The sequence below is a fragment of the Hippopotamus amphibius genome, chromosome 5 (assembly GCF_030028045.1).
Source record: "Hippopotamus amphibius kiboko isolate mHipAmp2 chromosome 5, mHipAmp2.hap2, whole genome shotgun sequence".
In the NCBI taxonomy this organism is placed as follows: domain Eukaryota; kingdom Metazoa; phylum Chordata; class Mammalia; order Artiodactyla; family Hippopotamidae; genus Hippopotamus; species Hippopotamus amphibius.
In genome coordinates this window covers 113,539,286-113,561,121 of record NC_080190.1, presented here as the reverse complement: position 1 = coordinate 113,561,121, position 21,836 = coordinate 113,539,286, and the positions used below count along the sequence as shown (strand labels likewise).

The following is a 21,836-nucleotide window of genomic DNA, read 5'->3' as shown; positions in this document are numbered from 1 at the left end:
CCTGTACTATGAACTTCCAGTCTCTCTTTTCTAGGAAAACAAAGGCCAAAGCTCTTCATCTTCATATCAAAGATTAAGGCACATACAACACAGCTTCTAGGCCATCGGTTCTGTTGGACCACAAATGTAAAAATGGCTGTCTGATTCATATTACATATTGTCACTCAGCACTAGGCCTGCTTGTACGAGTGCGAGTGTGTTTGAAAACGTGCGTGATAGCGGGAGGGGAGGCCACCAATGTGTCCATCTCTGGAGCAGCGGTGAGTCCATTGTGGGGGTGACACAATGACAGTGGGTGGCCGTCAGGAGTTCTTACCAACTGGACAGGGGGCACCTCAGCTGTAGACATAATGTCCAGTGGAAAGAAGTAAGAAAGAGAACAAGAGTCATAGCACTGCAACACACCTATGCAAATAAAAACACACCCCAAACAACACTGTTCAACGAAACACAGAAACACATAACTGGCCAAAGACATTCATTAGACAGGGTTTTCCTGGGGGTAGTAACATGAGACTTGGGGTGAAGAGGAAAATAAAACAAGAGAGGGACCTTGGAAAGATCTAAGATGAGGTGTGCGTTTAATTGATTCACACTTTGTACGGGACATCAAAAGAAAAAGGGCATTTGTGTATAAAAACAGTTGATTGAACTTGGTGTACTCCCCAAAAATAATAAATAAATTAAAAAAAGAAAAGAAAAAGGGCATATGCGATGGAGGCATTTTTGCAAATCTCAAAAATAAATGTAATAAAAGGCTCACACAACAATCACAAGGGTGACTATATAGATTTTACATTTATTATCATCAGCAGCGAACAAAAATACAGAAATAACAGACGCTCTATATAGTAAAATTCACGCATCACATAAGGTCTATTCATTTGGGCTTCATCTCAAAGTGACCTCAGGTGTGTTAGGAGCAGCAGGAAGGTGGGAGGATTTATTCTGGTGGGAACAGAGCACACAGGGTTCCACCCACGGAGTCTTCCAACACAAAAAAGTATACCAAGTGCTAGGATCTAATACAATACTTCACTGTGGAATGCATTTCCCTATTGTATAAATATTAAGCAGGAATCCAGTAGTGACATTTTTATTCTAGCTTAATAATTACATATATTATTCCTTATCATTACAAATGTGTGTTCTAGCAAATTAGTGTTCTACCATTCAAGTACTGTGAGGTAAAGTCCAGCCTGAACTTATTAGCAAGGATATTCCCTATACGTAGTGACTAGCAGAAAAGATGAAGAGATAGAAAAAGAGAGTCTACCTTTTATATAGAATACAGGAAGTATGATTTCACATATAGGGAAATCAGAATCATATTTCTGCTTTTTCCTCCCTCTTTCCAAAATGGAATTTAGACCCAGTAAGTCACATGACCCCCTACCCCCCATCGGGAACCCTCTTGCAGGCTTGATAACTAATGCTAAGGGCTGTGTGCCTTTACTGCTCTCAATACAGAATTCCATTTGCTATTCCTTTGTTCTAACTGTCGTTTCTTAAACCTGTCTTGAAAAGAACTGTGGTAATCTTCATCCTCTGTCTCAGAGATGATTTCCATCTTCTGAATAATGAGTTTAATAAGCTCATGCTGTTTTTCCAGAAGAGAACTGACATCCTTCAGCCTAAAAGGACACACATTTCATGAGTTTCTTTTCAATTATCCTTTCAGCCCTTGAGTGCAGAAAGGCCTATGTACTCAGTGTTCTGGATTGGATTAACTGTGCCCAGGTTGCACCCTCCTGGTAGTCGTAATCTTCTTAAGGAATACATATTTTTAAAGTTTAAGTGATTTTCCCAAGCTTACACTGTTCATTCATGGCTAGTTAATTTTTGTTCCCAATTTAAAGATTAAAACACTGTTGCATAGAAAGGTTAAACAGCTTGTCCAGGGTCAAGCAGTTCGTAAACAGTTGAGTGGGTCTTTGAATGCAGGTAAATTAACCCGAAAGCCCTCAGGTCTGACCACTGTACACTTCATAGCTTCTCCAGGGAATCTCAAAGCTCCCAGAGTTTTGATGTAAGAATTCAGATGGCTGAAGAAGAATGCAGTTTAAGATACTGATTGGCAAACTGATTTGTCAATAGCAGCAAATCAGTTGTTGGGTCTTAAAAATGTCTCAAGATTCTCAATATAATAGCCACATCAGTCACTTAAAGCACGGCAATATAGAGAAATAAACACAAGTAACAATATAAATGTACACTGTGCATCATTATTAAGAGTTTTACATTTTTCAAATACAGGTAAAAGGAAAAATACATACCGGTACTTTTGCTTCATTATTTCTGTTTCTAAAGAGGTATCGGCATTTGGTATTTCTTGTCTCACTTCTTGGGTGCAAAATAAATAATGAAATACACCACGCTATGGGATAAAAGATTGATAGTTATGCACATAGAACTCAGTTCAGGAACTATTTCTTGAACGTGTGCCGTGATTCAGCTACTGAGGCCGGCCTGCTTGCACAAATGTTCAGACATGACCCTCAAGGAGCTCACAGCCTCTTAATAGAAATAGACAAATGTAAAGAGCTATACAATGAAGTCATATATGTTATAATAGTATAATAGAGGAAAGACATGTAAGTAATACAGAAGAAGCAGTAAACTGGAATGGGGGATTGTTTAGGAAAAGGTGTAGCAGAACCATTTTATATTTTCTCATGAAAAACATCCATCATGAGTGGTGGTACTCCACACAGGATTAGTTGTTATTTCTCTGAAACTGCTCTGCACCATTATCCGACACACCTGAATTTCACATGGGGACAGTTCTGAAATGCAATTTAAATTTAAATTTAAATTTAGTGTCTTTTAAACCATCAGCGGACTGGAGAGGGTCAAGGGCAGGTGTGACATGACTAGGAACAAGGAAGTCCTAGCCATGCAGGTGAGAGAAGATGGCCACTTGCACAAGCCACCCGGGAAGTCAAATGGACTAAACATGGGACTGACTGAGTGTGAGGGGTGAGAAAAGGGAAAAGACGAGGACGATGTCTTACCCAGGCAGGCGAATGGGGCTGACCTTCAATGAAATAAGAAAGTCTGGAGGAGGATGGGGTGCTTCACTCTCCCCCTGTAGGGGAAGTCGGGAGGGAGTGAGGCAGGAGAAGTGGAGCTCATGAGTGTGCTTTGAACAGTGGAATGTGAGGTACCTTGAGACATACCAAGGAAGATGTCAAGTGGACAGCTGGATACAGGGGCCTGGAACTCCGCGAGCTCTAGGCTAAGAATCGCCTACTGAGCTTTCTGTGTTTCCTTAGTGACTGCAACAGTGGGTATGAGTGGAATCAAATAGGGAGATCGTGTAGAGTAGAAGAAAGCTACACTCATACTGAGATTGACTTTGTCATTTTATGACTACACAATGGAAAATTAACCTATGAAGAACTCAGAAAGAATTAGCACCCAGTGCTTTCAACTCTTAGTACAGTTCCGTTTCCACTGTAATGCAACGACCTTGCATAGTCTTTGACACTTTGTATGTTTTCTATAATGTATACTCTGTGTGTGTCTCTACATATCTGTGTACATGTGTGTTCTAGATATGTACACATGTATCTGCACACATATGTAAGTGACATGTGACTAGGCAAAACGAATGAAGTATACCTACCCTGTAAGAAAAGACACTTAAGGATATGGCTGGTCCACCCACCCATCTGCTCTCACAGGTGTGTGGTGTCTATTTTACACAGAGGCTGTGGATGAGCCTTGGAAGACAGGGAGTACATGTCTTCTCACCACCGCTCATTACCAGGCACTTGGGGATAACAAGATGAGTGAATGTCAAGCACTGTCACATGACTTATGTCGACATTTGTCACAGGTACTTACTAACAGCCCTTCACCGTATCTGGGTCTGTTGGGATACACGACGATGGATTTCTGATCAACTTTGTATAGGAACCAGAGCGGCAGCTTCTTCTCCAGGCTGGTATGAAGTTCCACCTAAAGTGCATTTGGGATTAATTGAAAGGAATCCCTGATAAGCGCCTGGAATTCGTACACTGCACGGAAGCAGTCGCTAGCACAGCGCCCTGGAGACTGACTCCCGTGTCCTGGTTTGCGCATGAGCAGCCGGGCTGCCCCAGTTTCCTTCACCCCGAGCTCGAGCTCGCTGTCACCTGTCCCTACCTCTTACCTCATCCACCCACAAGACGGGGCAGCCATCTGCCCTCTGGGGCCAGATGTTTAAAGAAGGGATTCAAGTCAGCAGATGTTTACTGTTCAGGGACCGTGACCAACACTGGGCATGTCAAGAAGAAAACTTAATCCATACCCTTGGGGCATCACACTGCACAACGTGCACCGCTGGGAAGTGTGGGTGGGACGGATGTGCACCTAGGACAGGGCAGAGGGCGGAGTGCTGAAACGGAGGGATACAAAGGTCAGCTGGGGAGGAATGAGAATCTAAGCATATCCAAGAGGACTTCGTAAACCTTTCACACGTGTCAGGTGCCAAATGGTTCATCCGTGATGTATCTTGAGGATAATTTCTGGTTTCAGAGATACAAACTTTTGTTTAATGTTTTCACCTTGACTTATTATTGAGTTTAATTCTCATATTTTCAACTTTTCTTTTTGTTTGCATTTGCCAAATATATCTTTGATTCTTTTCTTAGAGCCCTTTGTATCCACTGTGTAGCTACATTTAATATAATCACCATGTAAGTGAGATGTTGCTTCCTAATCTAAGACCAATACTTTTTTAACATATCGGCATCTAGGCGGTTGCCATTCCTAAATGGTGTGATGGTAAGAACGTTCCTGACCATGCTTTGTAAAACTGCAGTCCCCTCTCCCACGTAACACACTCCCTAACTCGCTTCCCTGACATTTTTATAGCACTGTCGCCACTTAACATACTACGTATTAGTTCCAGTTTCAAGAAAAGCTATATTGTCTTATATCTTATTAACAATTCCAATTAGATGTTTTGAGTAATATAATACATAATTTTCAGAGTTCCCTTTTCCCCTGGGTCTTGTAGACAATATTCCTTTTCCTTGCCACACGCATTTTTCAGAGGTCGCATGCACTTACTCCAACTCGATTGAGAAGGATTTACTCAACCCTCGTGTTTGCCAACAGATAAAGCACATGGTGTGTCTTAACCTTGTTCATTCTCTATACAAGAGCTGCCAGACTACCTCTCCCAAATATGGTCCTGGGGGGATGGCAGACAGAGCCCCAAGTCCAATCTTGGTGGGTCCCGTGGGATGCACCCAGGAGAGCCCCTCTGGGCTAAAGGAGCATCTGTACCTCCTCTAACTAGTGGGTTTTCCATGTTGGAGGGTAAGAAGTACTCCGTGGTTTTCCTTTTGTAATTTGCAGCATGTATTTAAACACTTGCAGAGTGTCTACCGTCGCCAGCCTGCTCTGGGAAATGGGGAAACCAGTGTTAAAAACTAACCAAACAGCTCCAAGCCCCTCAAGATGCTCACAACTCCAGTCCTTGAGGAACTGACTCTTCACTTAATGCATACGTCCCCCAGCAGCACTGTCCAGGGAACTGTCTTGTGTTTGAGATGATTTTGTGGGAAGTCTAAATGTCCCTGTAGGAAATGCACTGCTGCGCATCCTCTTATGCCCCCGGTTCTGATGTGGGCTCAGACTTCGCTTGTTAAGTCTGATGTAGAGAGTTGTACCTGGATAGAGAGTTGCTTAAAAAACAACTCAGGGGAAAAAGGAGAATGGCTTCCTGGTTTTCTAGTCAATACTATTATTGACCCAAAACAAGAAACACATAACACAGGAGTACTTGCTTTGCTTGCTTCCCTGGGAGATCTTTGAGCTGTTTGGTTTCAGGGAGCAGATCAAATCTCATATAGGGTGGTGCTTTTAAAATCACCTGCACTGACACTGTAGCTTTGCAGGCTTCCCCCAGACAGTCTGTTTAGCATGCTCGCTTATACTGTTCTTTTTATTTATTTCCCCTGGTATTTTCAAGAGTCATCAGTTATGAAATACTGCTGACATGCCAGCCAAGAGCTTAAATATCCCTTCTCCTCTCCTGTCCACCTACCTGGAATCCTTTACTCCATCTTTGTTATGGTAATAACCAGTCAGTAGCTCTTCCTTCCTCCAGTCTTTCTCCACTAAACCAAGATAATAAAAGACCCTTTTAAAAGGCACTTTCATTTTGTTCCCATTCTTTGGAAGGTTTGATAATACCTTTCCAGTCACTAGCAAAATAACTTGAAGCACTTCATTATTTACTGCCCTTTCTTTCCAAGCTAAGGTTTTTGTATGCTGTTTTTGAGTAAAGCACTCTATCATCTGGAGCAAACTCATCACCCTCTAAGGAGCCATCCTTCCAAGCCAGGAGGCCCCATCACACCTCCTTGGTCATTTCTCCTTGTTCTGCCTTTGGCCCTTTGCTCCTGCTGGGTCCCAACTCTCTGGACCAGCCTCACTGCCCTTCTAAATCCCACCATCTTTCAATGCCCAGCTCACATCCCAATTCTTCCACGCAGCATTTCCTTAATAATTTTTACATTTATTTTCTGTAACTGACACTTTAACCATTTTAATCATGTATTTTTGTTCTTTAATGTTCCAAGCTCTCTGTATAATACACAGCTTAGTCATCGAGGGTAGAGTTTAAGGATGGTTCTAAGTTGATTTTGATATTCTACACTCTGAATGTTTAGTTGGTGTGCAGACTAGACTATTTTGCTTATTAAAGTCAAAGATCACATCCGTTTAATTGCTCCAGGTTCTTATGCTAAGTTTTACTGTGCTTTGTACATCCCATGTACTGGAGCAATTTTTTGAAATAAATATGTGCTAATGTATAGCTGAATATATAGAAGAGAGCATTGTGACAAAGAAAAGTGAAGAAAAGAGTGAGGAGAAAGTTATATCTGAGCATGAATTCTTCTTCCTCTTGAGCTGGCCTAAGTTTCTGAATGTGTAGATTTAATTTAGAAATATTTAGATATTTCTGAAGCATCAAATATTCCCATTCAAATTAGAAATTTAAAGGCAATGCGAATAAGACCATAGAAATAGCTTTGTGTCCTGTAACAAGAAATTGCCTCACAGGACTCAGTAGCCAAGGATCTATCCAAAAACCTTTGACTTTACCAAATTTTACATCAAATTGTCTAGAAAGATGATTTCTAAGGAACCAAATCGCATGGATGCAAGTAACACTTCAACATCACGCGCCCTGTGGGGACCCTGTGATTCTGTGCTCAGACTATCAAACGCTCCTTTGAACAGTTTGGCTGTGAGGAGACAGAACACCTGTGATGTTCTTGGTCCAGCCTCTAACTACCTGGTTGGCCACATGTGGATATAAAAAGAGGCTCAGGCAATTTCCTAATTTTTCTGCTGAGATTGTCAGAGGAAATCCTTTTCATGATCATTCATTCTTGGACCACAGCAGGGACACTAGCGAACAAGCAGGACTGGCACAGTGTGGTGCCTCTCAGGACTAAGACAGTACGTGGATTAAAGAGCTGTGTTCTCAGAAATCGGCAATTTTTATATGACTAATTAGGATGGTGCTAAGTTCAGTAAGTCATTATTAAATATAACACTTACCTGCATGGCGATTCTCTTCAACAGCGCGTGCTTCTGGACCTCGGCAATGTCACCGACTGCCAAACCAATCTGAAGGACAACAGGGCAGCGAATCACTATTGGTTTAACGGCTCACCTAAAAATGCACTTGCAGTCTCTCTGGCTACAGACAGGGAGTGGGCATCACATTTACTTGCAGTGGGCTCAAAACACTGTGCTTACACACCTTACAGAGAACTGCAAAGCCTATAGACCTTTGTAACAGTGGTGGGCTCATCAGTGGGTCCGGTAATGGTAAATGTTATCATGAAAAGTGAAGACACACAAATTAATATGCACTTCATATTAACTTAAAATAAAAAGATGCTGTTTTTGAAGAGAATGGGGTGATGTGATATCAAATGGGATTGGTGTAGCCATTCAGTATGGTCGCAAACTCCAGGAGTTTAGCACCCAAGGTAAACAAGAATGACCTGACAACATGGAAAAGCTAAAACATTAAACTGAGGTAATGGAAGGAATTTATATCTTCCATATATTTGGGAGGAAAAGGTACACTTTAAGGGTGGGTGAAGCTCTAGTAAAATCTCCCTCTAGAAATCCATGGCTGGGTAGAATTAGGTGCGGGAATCTGTCAGCTCAGGTCTACTGAATCCGAATTGTATCAGCTACACTCACTGTCTCTCATAACTTGTCGGGAACTTGGTATCTGCCATGCCGAACCAGCCTCCTATATACTGCAGCCAGAGAGAAAAAGCCAGTCCCTGCTCTCAAGGAGCTCAAAGTCAAGTAAACTCCAAGAGAAAAGTGCTCTGTCTGTCCAGGGCACCACTGTACACCCAATGCTTAGAACAGTGCAGGCACACTGCACTCTCAGAACTGCTGCTTCACACATTTAAGATAGTTGCCTGGGCTCAGGGAATATCTGAGCTCGTGAGGCATAGCACGGGCCGGTTATTAATGTTTAATCATAGTTAACATTTACTGGATGCTTTTTATGTGCCAAGCACTGTTTTAGGTGTTTTGCTGTAGGTCATTTCATCCTCACAACAACCTCGGAAGTAGGTTTTATTATTATCTTTCTCTGAATTGTGTCCTCAAAACTATGAAAACACAAAGAAGGGGCACCCAATTCAGACTAAGGGTGATGTAGGGTGGGGGAGTTGCTTAAGCAAGTCTGCCCAGGAAAGATGATGCTTGAGTTGAGTGATGAAAGCTTAGGAAAAGTTAACCCAAGGTGGTGGTGGGGGCTCTCCAGGAAAAAGAATAGCCCGTGCAGAGCCCAGGAGGCAGGAAGGAAAACCCGGCACCCTCAGTGAGTGTGCTCATCTGGGTAAATCCTGCTCACAGTGGGAAGGTCTGGGTAAGATCCAGATTATGAGAACCCGTGCATGCTATAATGATGGATTTAGGGACTTCTCTGGTGGCTCAGTGGTTAGGAATCCACCTGCCAATGCAGGAGACACGGGTTTGAACCCTGGTCTGGAAAGATCCCACATGTTGAGGAGCAACTAAGCCCGTGCGCTACAACTACTGAGTCTGCACTCTAGATCCCACAAGCCACAACTACAGAAGCCTGCATGCCACAATTACTGAAGCCCACGCACCTAAAGCCTGTGCTCCGCAACCAGAGAAGCCACGGCAATGAGAAGCCCACACACCGCAACGAAGAGTAGCCCCTGCTCACCACAACTAGAGAAAGCCCGCGCACAGCAACAAAGACCCAACACAGTCAAAAATAAGTAAATACATAAATACATAAACTTTAAAAATTATAATGATGGGTTTAGACTGGATTGAGTTTTTGGAGACTTATAGAAAAAAATTTTGAAAGAGACACCGATGAGCCCAGCTTTTCATTATGAGAACATCGCTATGGCGACAATTTGCAGGAAGAAATAGACAGAGAAGTGAGATGAGATAGAAAGACTTTTCAGTCTCTTGCAGCAACGCGGATGAGGTACCAGGAGGCTGCAGGCCCAAAAAGTAGGCGTGAGAGGCAACACTTACCGGAAGAACTGAGGAAAGGGTGCGGGGGGAGGGGGTGATTTAGAACATCTTCCAATGATTTGACTCAGAAGACTGGGAGATGCTACTGTGAGGCAGTAGCAGAGTTTGAAGGATAAACACTGTCAATCTTGGCTCTGCCGGGTTTGGTTTTTCTCTGGGACATGCAGGTAGAGCTGCTCCGCGGGTGTTGGGTTTACTGGCTTGAATTTGGCACCAACCTGTACTCCTGCTGGGCCAAATTCTCTTCTAGATAATTATCTCCCAAACATAAGAGACAACGTGGGCTTTATATCATACTTTATTATTCTTAGTGCCATCCTTTATTTTTCTAGGTCACCAAAACTCTGAAGTTGTATCAAGTATGTCAATCAAAACGTTAAGTCGTCTGTATTATTTTTTTCCTTTCCATCAACACTGCCTAGCACAGTCTCTGCTGCATAGTCAGATTCAGAAAAAATGTACTGAGTGTGTGCTTGTCCATTTACATATTTATTTATTTATCCATAAGTATTTATTTCTAAGGATAGGCACACACTCAGTACATTTCTGCTGACAAAGGCTCCCTTGGACCTGGAGTTGGGATGTACTTCTGTCGGCCAAAACGCCCGGGGCCAGAGCAGGCTGTCTGTGGAAGCGAATGCTCGTGTCTGCTGAGGGCATTCAGCATCTGCCTGGCTCAGAGGTGGCAGCTGAATGCTGCAGGTGCCCTCTGCATGAGCGACTCTTCCCCACCTGAATCTCTGGAGGCTCCATGAGAAACTCAAGGGCAGAGACGAGGTCTTAATCTTTCACTCCATGAAGGTCTCTGCCTTATCTCTGACCCCCAGCCCAACCCCAAACCAGCACATACCATTCATCATGACTTCCTTATTCTACCTGGTACCTCTTCATGGCCTTTAACACCCCCATGGCATCATGCTACGTATTTGCTGGTTTACTATTCAACTTTATGACGAGTTTATAATCATGTCAGGACCGGGTACTGGTCTGTTTTGTTCACCACTGTTATACCTGGATCAGTGTCAAGTGTTTTGTAGGGTCTTGATAAATATTTGCCAAGTGAATCCATCTTTGCCTCCCTTGGCCTCACACTGCCTGGCACACAGCAGGCACTAAATGAGTGTTGAATGAATGAATGTTATAGTAGTCCCCATTTTCCCTTCATGAAGGGAGACTAAAGAGCCTACTAAACATTATCATTGTTAAACGCCCCAAATGATCAACCAACAGAAAATACAAGGATAAATTACTTACAAGTAAATTCATAAGGACAATTGGAACGAACATGGTGAACACAATGAGGAGTGCAAAGGACAGAACTGGATACGCCAATTCACTTCTCAGATACGGTTCTAGGAAGGCATCGTGATAACTAATGTCTCCAAGCATCATGCTGAAGGTCTGCATTATAGAAAGCCATGGAGAGCTGAAAGCATCCTGAGAAAAGATGGTAAGGTGAAAATGAAATGCAAAATGCGTATAATGAAAAAAATGTTTCCTGGAGAGTGAAATGGTAAAAACCACATTTAAAATCCTTTTTTTTTTTTTAAGTCATAAGAATACAGCTACTAAAATACAGCGATAAGAGCTACTAATAAACTGGTGGTAAAGTCATCGAAAAGCTCTTTTCTGCCCATATAACAAATCATCATGCACTAGACATAAACTCTTTGACAATGGAAATAAAGTCATTGACTAAGACTATACTTTTTCCTGTAATAAAAATCATGTGAATGCTATTATATCAGATTAAAAAATTCAGATATTGTTAGGTTATTATGAATTTCCTACACCTTGAAAATTTAAGTATAAATATGTATTCCCGATATGCACAGCAACAAAATCAATGGCTCATGCAAATACCTCACCTGTATACTCAGGAGGACGTAAAAGCTGAGTCCAAAAGCCACAAGCAGGAAGATAAACACAACTGTAGATTTCAACAGCGTTTTCATGATTACCTCCAACATCACAATAAAAATTCCACAATTTTCAAATCTAGGGACATTTTAAAAATTACAATATTTATTCATTTTCCTGCTCAAACTGTATTTCATTCAGTGTCAATAGTCATCAGGCACCAGGTACTAGGTTTCACAGATGAGATCACTGAGGCCAGTTACTTTCAAAAAGAGACACGAGAATTCGTGAACAGTCAGGTCTTTATTTCCGAACTGTCAAACTGCTTTATTTCTTTTGTTTTCTCATGTGATTATTATTCCCCATGCCTATCACTTCATTTTGATTGTTTTATCTGAAATAAATGCTTACCCAACTACCAAGTAAAACAAGAATAACCAATACTTTTACTCCCCTTTCCTCCCCACATTTAATCGACATCTGTCTAGACCAGTGGTTCCTGATCCAGGGTGATTCTGTGGCCCAGAGGATGTTTGGTAATATCCGTGGAGACATTTTTTGCTGTCACGTGGGGGAAAGGGTGTTGCTACTGGTATCTAGGAGGGTAGAGGCCAGGGATGCTGCTAAACATTCTACAATGCACGGGACAGACCCCCCACAACAAAGAATTATCTGGCCCCATATTTCAGTAGCGCCAAGGTGAGAAACCCTGGTCTACACTCTGAGCTCCAAACCTCCCTCCCCTTTTCCTTAACAGTATATAAAAGATATCCTCACAGTCTAAAACAATTGGAAAAGAAATAAGCCAGTGATAAACTTATGATACTTATAATAGTTCTTGTTTCGATATTAAAGCTGCCTAAAGGATGTAGAAGTCATTCAAGCTGGTTTTACCTCTGAAGATACAATAAGAAGTTCATCCAATAGAGGTATATAGCAATTGCTCCACATTGCCACTGCACATAAGCCGGTATCCTGATGAACAAGGGTGACACAAAAATGATGCTTGTTGTGTAGATAATCCACTCAACTGCATTGTTACCATCCAAAAAGTAATTCCTTTTCTGGGGTTGAAAAGAATGAAGAGTTACCACTTGTCGAGACAGAGACATGCCATCTTATGAATGATTATATATATGTAAGCAATAACAGCATTTTCTGGCATTGCAGCTGGAGAGAAGTTTACGCTTAGTATTTCTGATCTATACAGTCATCGAGTTACGTGATTTTATTCTGACACATATTGTTTCAATGATAGTTTAGCAATTAATTTATGTTCTGCACACTAAAATATCTGCAACTTTAAAGATGTAATAAAATGTATCACGTACCTGCTGGAAAATTTGGGCCACTTCCTTGAAATATCCAAATATACTTGATAACAAAACTAAAATCATACAGATATTTATACTATAGGAATTCTGAAACAAAAATAAAGGTGAAAGACAAACAGGTATGAAGGATATAAAATAAAATGACACTTTTCTTCAAAATTTTCACTATTAAATGTTTGTTTTTCTTTGGTTTCATTTCTATTTACTGTCCGCTTTTGCTTTAAACAGAAAATCACTGTGATGCCAATATAAACACAACATACTCATTTCATGTCTTCATTAAGAGAGGTTGCCAATTGAATTCTAAAGGAATATGAACCTGTAGATCTATATCATTTTTTTAACTGTGGTAAAATACGGGTAACGTAAAATTTGCCATTTAAAAAATTTTACATTTTAAAGTGTACAATTCTGTGGCATTAAGTACATTCACAGTGTTATGCAATTATCACTGTTATCTAGTTCCATAAGTGTTTCATCACCCCCAAAGGGAAACCCTGTCCCCACTGAGCATCACTCCCCTCTCCCCAGGACCCCTGGCAGCCAGAAACCTGCTTTCTTGTTTACCTATTGTAAAGCTTTATCCCTCAGCATCCAAGCTAGCCTCTCATACATGTCAATTCCTTTTAAGCTGGTTTATGAGCTCATTTATTCACCTATTTATTTATATTCCCTTTCATTCTACAAAGGATTTTAGGAGGAATTGCCACATACATAAATTCTACAGGCTATTTGTATTAACCAAAGTCTTGAAATTTCAGATTTACTATAAGGTTAGTATTTCTAAAGAAAAAAACCCACACTGTTGAGAATCCTTGATTTTAAAAAGTTGAAATATAAAAACCAATTGAAAATACCTTGGTGTCTAATATTTCTGAATGGTCACTAGTTTCATTGATGATTCCAGTTGAGTTGAAAGCCATACCTGGTCTGATACTGACAACAAGAAAGGTCATAGGCAGCAGACCCAGACAGTAAGATCCTAGGTTCATAACATGGGCTCTAAACCCATAAGCCAACCTACAAAACAAGCAAACCATAACTGAGTAATTTCAACCACAAATATTTACTTAAGATACCTGCACAAAGAGGAGTTATAGTCTCTCCTGGAAATGTATTTGATAAATTCACTGAACTTTAGAACTAAGAAGATCTTGGAATTCACCTTTTTCATTTTCAGAAAAGGAATCACAGCTTCCTAGGAAATCATGACTTCCTTAAAATCTCTCACCAGTTAATGGAAGGAACTTCAGCTCATATCTTCCGACTCCAGGCTGAATGCTCTTCCCAGGAACACACTTGTTACTTCATTGTCTGCTAAACTGCAGGGCCCAGGAATGCTTCTTCATGTTTTATATAATGATCCCCCCCCAAATATTTCATTTAATGCCAAAGATAAATAATATCAACATTTTTAATACCATCTGCTTTGACATATTTCTTTTTAAAGGTGTAAAACATTAAAGTAATAAAATATAAAATATTAAGATACCATTAAAGATAATTATTTAGACTTTTAATAAATTTAATGAGGGTATCATTAAAAAGAAACACTACTTAATACCTACCATTTCATAAGTAAATATTCTTTACACACAGGGTGGTTGAGAAGCTCTATGCGGTTATGTTGTACCATTGTCTGAGAAATAAGGAAAGATCAATAAAAATACAATCACATTAAACTCTTGAGTATAAACTCAGCTTTTTGTTTGCTGGTTTTATAATTTTATTTTGATATATCAAAACAACACTTGCATATTTTATGTCAAGAATATATTTCTGAGCCTTCCCTGGTGGCACAGTGGTTAAGAATCTGCCTGCCAATGCAGGGTACATGGATTCGATCCCTGGTCCGGGAAGATCCCACATGCTGTGAAGTAACTAAGCCCATGTGCCACAACTACTGAGCCTGTGCTCTAGAGCCCGCAAGCCACAACTACTGAGCTCTGCGCCACAGAAGCCGTGCACCTAGAGCCCATGCTCTGCAACAAGAGAAGGCACCGCAATGAGAAGCCCTTGCACCATAATGAAGAGTAGCCCCTGCTCTCCGCAACTAGAGAAAGCCCACACAGCAACAAAGACCCAATACAATCAATCAATAAATAAACAAATTTATATTAAAAAAACATATTTCTTCAAAAAAAAAATACACATACGCTAGAGAGAACCATTTTATACAAATGCTGAAGTGCTTTTCCTGGAATAAATGTGAGAGTCAGTTGCCACCGCCAGCCTTATGTGCATAAAATCCACATGCCTCTGCTTCCTTCCACACTCTGAGTCCTCAGTAAGCCTTCTAGATTCCACTTTAGGTGATGGCTGGTACCATGATCTATACCAGAGGCTTCCACGTAGGGAGATGAACTCACTTAAACTGAAAGTTCCTAATTGGTCTAAGACCAGTGCTGTCCAATAGAACTTCCTGCAGTGATGGAAATGTCTATATCTGTGCTGTTCAGCACGAGAGCTACAAACCACACCGGCTCCTGTGCGCTTGAAGTGTGGCTACTGCGTTAATTTTAATTAATTTTACTTTAAGTAGTCACATGTGGCTTCATTACTGTATTAGAGAGAACAGATCTAGATCCTTGCTCACTTTAGCACAATGTGTCAATCCAACCTTCAAATATGTTTTCTTTTGTGTGCACACACGTTTACGTGTTGCTGATATTTACACAAGCCTGGGCTGCCATTCCACATGGCAAAAATTTGTTGAAACGAGTAGCTGTTGTCCTTTCAGACCAGGAGCCCACTCATCTTGTACCTGTTTCCCCTGCAGCTGTTTGAGTTTGAGACCCCTGGTTTACACTGAAGTAGGTCACCTGCATGGCTTTCATTGCTTCATCTGCTAGAAACGTAAAAGCACTCTTTAGAATAAGAGCCGGTTTGGAGTCAATCTCTTGGGAAATTTAGGTCCAAACTGTGCATTTGGGGCCTGCTTTCAGATTGGGTTCACTCTTCCAGAAGAATCTAAGAGATTCTGAGAGGTCAGAGTTTACCCTGGAGCCCAGTGGTTGGCTGAATTTGAAATCTATGACTGTAAAATATCACCCCCTGCATTTTCCTGTGGTTAAGACTGTTGCAAACTCTTAATATGTATGTCTATACTGGAGTGGATAGAGGTGGACGCAGACGCAGACGGTCAGCCTATGTTGTCCATGGTTTATTGGATTCTGGGTTGGGGCAGGTTTAACGTGACCATTAGAACTAAAGTGATCAAGAGTATGGAATTTTAAGGGCACCAAATTTTAGCAATTGTAGAAAATGACTGCTTTCTTTAGTAAAAAATCAAGAGTTAGGCCACATGGCAGACGCAGACATCAAACTATAAATCTGGAATTCTCTCCAGGCTCCTTCCTGGAACTATCATACCAAAGCATTACAGAGCCAGTGTAGAAACTATGCAGATAAGGAAAACACCGGACTTACATTGAGGGTTAAAAGAGGCTCGTATGTAACATCCTGTACAGGTGCTACTTTTTTGGTGAATTCTAGTGGACACTGAAGATATCTGAAATTATACTCGATCTGTAGAAGATACAATTTTTAAAAATTACAGTCTAGCATAGGCCCCCAAGGTAGTTCTTAACACATCAAATATGTAAGACTATAATTCTGCTGAAAATTAAGTGATTCAAATAAAGTTGAGTCATTTCACCTGAAGAAAAGTAAATTAAGTTATTCTGTATTAGTTTCAAAAAATAAATGTCCTAGCAGGCTATTTGATTGTTTTCTAACTCATAGTCATGGAAGAAGATGACTTCTTGAAAGACCACCTAGCTCTTTTAGAATTTCATTCTTCAGGCAATAGTACCCAAGAAAATATAAAGACTAGAAACACTCCTAAATAATGTTTTTAGAAACAATTAAAATACCGGGAGAAAACTGGAGGTCTAAGGAAAAAAAATTATCTTGTAAGTAGATGATAGAATGTGAGAAATGAAGACAATTACCATCCTTGAAGATTCTGGAACTCTAGTAACATTATTTTTAATATTCCTTAAACAATTATAATGGAATAAACTTTAAGTTGTAATAAAATAAACTTACGTGGTAGTCTTGGGAGGACTTGTCTTCTGTGGAAGGCATCATGCAGAAATCTAAAAGTACCTTTAAGAGAGAAAAACCAGCTAAGATATTGGGCAGGAGACTTGGTATGAGATGGAATTGATCCCATTTCTAAAATAATACCCAAGATATTCCCTTCCCCTTCTTTTGCTTCTTGCACCTCAAAGATAAACTATAATCTAAGTCACTCAGGAACAAAGTCTAAAAACACAAAGTGTTACATGTACCACTGCTGCCTCAGAAATACCAAGTGATTCAGAAAAATATCATGCACTTGAGAATGAAATTGCTTTTATTAAAATTTATGTAAGAAATATTCCATTGGTTTTGCCTAAGACTAGACGTTTATCTGGGTTTCTAGAAAATATACAGATGATTGAGGATACCTTTGCTCAGCATCTTCTAGTAATAACTTACTGTCCCTAATCGAGACCTTTCAGCCGAGCACTGGGGTCTTCCCATGGTCTAGGTCCGCTCTTCTGTATCGCTCGAGCCTGGAGCACTGTGTTTGCTTCTTAACCTAGCTTACTAAGCAACACTGACAAAGCGCGCATCCGGAGTGGTGTGGACAGGATGGCGGGCACGGATACTATAATGAGAAACAGTTCAAGGCCCTCTAGATGCTCAATTAAGGGAGAAAATAGAAGTTAAGGATTAGATCCGCCCCTAGGAAGTATGGGGACAAATGTTTTGTGGGGTCCCTGTCTACTACACAGACAATTTGAGTCACCCCAAATCTGTGTGCTGGGACCTTTAGGGTGGCCCCCAAATCACGATCCTGAGAAGGAAATTCTGTCCAGTCAAACTAATCCTCCCGGAACCAGATGTGGACACAAGGCCCTAGGTGACCCCAGTTAGTGTGTCCCTTGTTCCTGGGGCATCTGGTTGACCCCACCTGCGTGACACAAGGGTTAGGGTTAGCACATTGAAGGGGAGACACAGGGACCCGGGCCCCAAGAGGAGAGCACCTCTATCCTGGCTGTTCTCAAGCACCAGGGCAACTTAGAAATTTCAAGGGAGTAGTCTCTGTTGGTGACCAGGTAGCAGTACTGGGGGTCATAATAGACATCATGAAAAAGAAGGACAAGGCCAGTCAGTAGTGCTGTGCAAGGCAGAACCAGAGGCAAGCCTGGCTGTTAACAGTTTGAGAGCTTTGTAATAACCAGCACAGCCAAAGTGAAGGCTGGGCTCCCGGGGGAGGGGAGGGTAGTGGGGGAGGGATTGTGTATGTTATTCAGATGTGTGATGTGATGCTAAACTAAAAGACTTTTAATTTCCCCTAGTTAAAAAAATATTTATAATACTAAAATAATACCAAGTCATTATAGAAAACTAACTGGGAAATACATAGTAACACGAAGAAAAGAAAAACCAAATCATATTCACAACTGTGATAATTCTTATCAACATTTTGGTATAATTTATATGTTTTCCATATGTGAATATTTCTAATGTATTTTTTTACTATTATTCTTAACGTTGCAGGAAACATCGTTGCGTATAAATCCGTCTATATGTCTGATTATTCATTAGGACAGTTTCCAAAAACTGGAATGACTGAGTGAGGAAGTCTGAGATCATTTTCAATCCTGAATATTTATGTGCCCTTGATGAGATTTATGCACCTAAAATGCTAATCTATGAACTGGCCTGGCTCCAACTGCCATTAGACATCCCAAAGAAAAAATGCACACGAAGCACTTAGCACATTCTAGGTGTTAGTAGCAGTAGTAGTACTAATAACCACATAAACACTATAAAAATAGTTGGACGTATCATATGCGGCGACCACTATCCTGAACAGCTTTTACATTTTATCTCTATTTTTTTTCTTTTCTTTTCATTGTTTTTATCTCTAATTTTTGTAATCACTTTGCAAAATCAGTATGAGCATTACAGTTTTAGAGATAAAGAAAATGAAAAATGAAGTTCAGAAAGCTCAGAGAGGTGAAGTGACCCACCTAAAATAGCAGAGCAAGAGGCAGAGCCAGGACTAAATCCCAGGGACACCAGGCTCCAAATCTAGCCCTCTGTCCCCAGTGTCACTGCCTCTTCCAGTATTTGAATATATTCTTCCCTCTAAGTAACGTCTGAAGTCATTCCTGTTTTCTTGATTATTCTATATCTATCCCGATCCTCAAATCCCAACTTTCCCAGGAGGTCTTTTATTTGCATCCTTCAATACTCACATGCCCAAGAGTTCATGTGAATTTTGACTTGTAGTTGGTTTCAAGTCATGTGCTTGGTGTGGGTTTAATTTAGCATAGAGTCACACATTCAGAGGCCCACAGAGGCCAGGCAAATAGTATAAATGAATGAACTGTGCCAGCCTAAGAGCTCTTTCCCTTTGTTCTTGAAATGTTCGTTCTCCTTGTGCTGGCTTTCATCTTCAGAGACTGGGTGGGGTGTACATAGAGAAATCTCCCTCTCCTATAAGGAAAGCAATTGCACAAGAATGGGAATATGGTAACCAACACTAGGCATGAGGGCTGAGTATCCAAAAGGAAGAAGTGGAGTCTGTCAAATGCAAGAGAGCAGCCCCAACGGAAGGAAGCCACTGCTACTCAGCCCGTGATTCCTGCCTCGTGAAGAGGTAGGCTCAATCATCATATCTTCTGATTTTTAGAGAAAGCTAAATACCTGGATCTTTAAGGAAAACATCCTGGTTTTAGATGTTCACAACTAATGAATGCAAATTTGACACAATAAAACGTATGCCAAGAAAACCCCACATCTAAGAGGCTTTCTTCAGCCAGCAACCACCACTAGTCTCTGCTCTAGACTTGGGTTGTTTGAATAAAAAATCTGTTTAACGTATTTTCCTATATTGCACATAACCACTAATAGAATTTTTTAATCCAAGTAGGTCCTTCTCAAATACTTGGCTAGATTCCCTTATAGCCAATATAACACTAGAAACTTAACTTCACATATGGAAATTACTATGTTTAGGTTGTGATTACAACAATAAATCCTCACATTTTATTATATGCCAAGCATATACCCAGAAGGAGTTTTGTTTTGAAAGCTTACTTTCATGCATTCAGGGAGGTATTCTACCATTTCCACGATTGGACATCTATTGCTTGGAGAATAATGACTAAAAACCTTAAAACATTCTTCCCATCTGTAAAAAAGATAATAAAACAAACACAGTTCTGAATCCTTCTGTTGTGTACAACAACAAAGCTACCAGTTGACGTTCAAGATTATTATCTTTAGGAGAAACTGAATTGGTTCCAGCAGAATCAATATGTGAACCAAGATTAATCCAATAGAGTCCTTGTCCATCAACGGAAATTAGAAATGTGGGCAAATTCCAGGATGGTTGTTACTGTTCTGTCTCTTTATCCAGATGCCTTCTCAAAAAGGCAAGTTTCTGCCTTGCTTTCCTCCCGAAGTCATGAAATGGTATGTACTTTCAGAGCTGGTCATGCCAGATAGAGAGGTACCCACATTCACATACATACAACAGCAACATAGCACATGACACTTTATATTTAATCCAGGTGTATATCATGTATTGAATTAAACTAATTAAACTACAAAATAACATGTATCAAGTACATTAATAAACACTGGTTCTGTCAGAACATTACAGATTTGCCCCTTTCTTTATTGCCATCCAGTTGGACAGGATAAGATGTTTAAGATACCAAGAATGAAATAAGTCTACAATAGGAAGTAAAAAGAGCCCATTTATCTTCAAGATCTTATCTCTGTAATAGGAGGCTAGTTCTAAAAACTACCCAGACAGGTTTTCTGTTAACCTTATCGGTAAACTCCATCTAGGATATCTGTATAATCAACAGAAAACTTTGGGTTGCTCACTTGCATTGAATAGTGTTTCAAAGGTAGGATCAGCAGAGGGATCTGGGAACTGCCCTTGCTCCAGAACACAGGCGTGGTCTGCCTTAAATATGAGATTATTCACCTCTGTCTCCACTACTGGATGACACTGGGCCCTTGTGTATATCTATCTGTGATTATATAGAACGGTTTATGTTTGAGACATGGGACTTACTACCCTCCAGTTTCCTCGTTAAAACTCTTTAGACTATGGTTCCTAAAAGATAAAGATCATGCGTTAAAGGAAATTCCCTTTGATGGCACTGGTAACAACACAGATTTACCATGGAGAATATTTTTACCAACATCCAGCTGTGGGGTTTCCGTTGGCAGGAGAGCATCAGGCAGGTTCAGGTGGGGCAGGACATAGTTTGCCTGATATGGACCATGGGGCCAGACACACACACGCCTGAACCCTGTGATCTTCACAAGAGTGCTGTGAAAGTGGTCTATGCTCCCATGATTTGGAAATGGAAACTGAAGATCAGAGAGGTTAAGCAACATATCTGTTGTTACCCAAAGAGTTTATTAAAATTTTTATGTAAACAACTGACATTTTAAAATGTTGATTGACTTTTTGGATCTGTCTCCTAAAGCAAAGGAAATAAAAGCAAAAATAAACAAATGGGACCTAATTACAGTTAAAAGTGTTTGCACAGCAAAAGAAACCACTGACAAAACAAAAAAACAATCTACTGAATGGGAGAAAATATTTGCAAATAATATGACTGATAAGGGGTTAATATCCAAAATATATAACAGCTCATATAACTCAACTTATAAAAAAGCAACCTGATTAAAAGTGGGCAGGAGACCTGAAAACACATTTTTCCAAAGAAGACATACAGATGGCCAACAGGCACATGAAAAGATGCTCAACATCGCTAATCATCAGAGAAATGCAAGTTAAAACCAAATAAGATATCACCTCACACCTGTCAGAATGACTACCATTAAAAAGAACACAAATTACAAATGTTGGCAAGGATATGGAGAAAAGGGAACCTTTGTACATTGTTGGTGGGAATGTAAATTGGTGCAGCCACTATGGAAAGCAGTGTGGAGGTTCCTTAAAAAACTAAAAATAGAACTACCATATGACACAGAAATTCCACTCCTGGGTATATATCAGAAGAAAACAGAAACACTAACTCAAAAAGATACATGCAC

General features: G+C 40.4%; 1 protein-coding gene across 2 annotated transcripts in view; it reads right to left on the bottom strand.

The window, feature by feature from the left end:
* Window positions 1-779: 779 nt before the first annotated feature.
* Window positions 780-21,836, bottom strand: part of TRPA1 (transient receptor potential cation channel subfamily A member 1) — a 50,365-nt gene continuing 29,308 nt past the window's right edge. Inside the window, exons 15-28 of one of the 2 annotated variants that reach the window (XR_009053894.1) lie at window positions 19,851-19,944; window positions 16,800-16,859; window positions 16,179-16,277; window positions 14,318-14,388; window positions 13,607-13,769; window positions 12,747-12,836; window positions 12,310-12,479; window positions 11,424-11,553; window positions 10,810-10,992; window positions 7,567-7,635; window positions 3,850-3,963; window positions 3,015-3,088; window positions 2,277-2,377; window positions 1,448-1,634 (exon numbers count right to left, since the gene is read on the bottom strand). Coding sequence is in view for 1 of the 2 variants with exons in the window: in XM_057736316.1 (XP_057592299.1) it covers window positions 1,436-1,634; window positions 2,277-2,377; window positions 3,850-3,963; window positions 7,567-7,635; window positions 10,810-10,992; window positions 11,424-11,553; window positions 12,310-12,479; window positions 12,747-12,836; window positions 13,607-13,769; window positions 14,318-14,388; window positions 16,179-16,277; window positions 16,800-16,859; window positions 19,851-19,944 (1,543 nt within the window). In the remaining variant the exon portion in view is untranslated. Of the gene's footprint in view, window positions 1,635-2,276; window positions 2,378-3,014; window positions 3,089-3,849; window positions 3,964-7,566; window positions 7,636-10,809; window positions 10,993-11,423; window positions 11,554-12,309; window positions 12,480-12,746; window positions 12,837-13,606; window positions 13,770-14,317; window positions 14,389-16,178; window positions 16,278-16,799; window positions 16,860-19,850; window positions 19,945-21,836 lie in introns of both variants that reach the window. The other variant, XM_057736316.1, reaches the window with a different exon arrangement.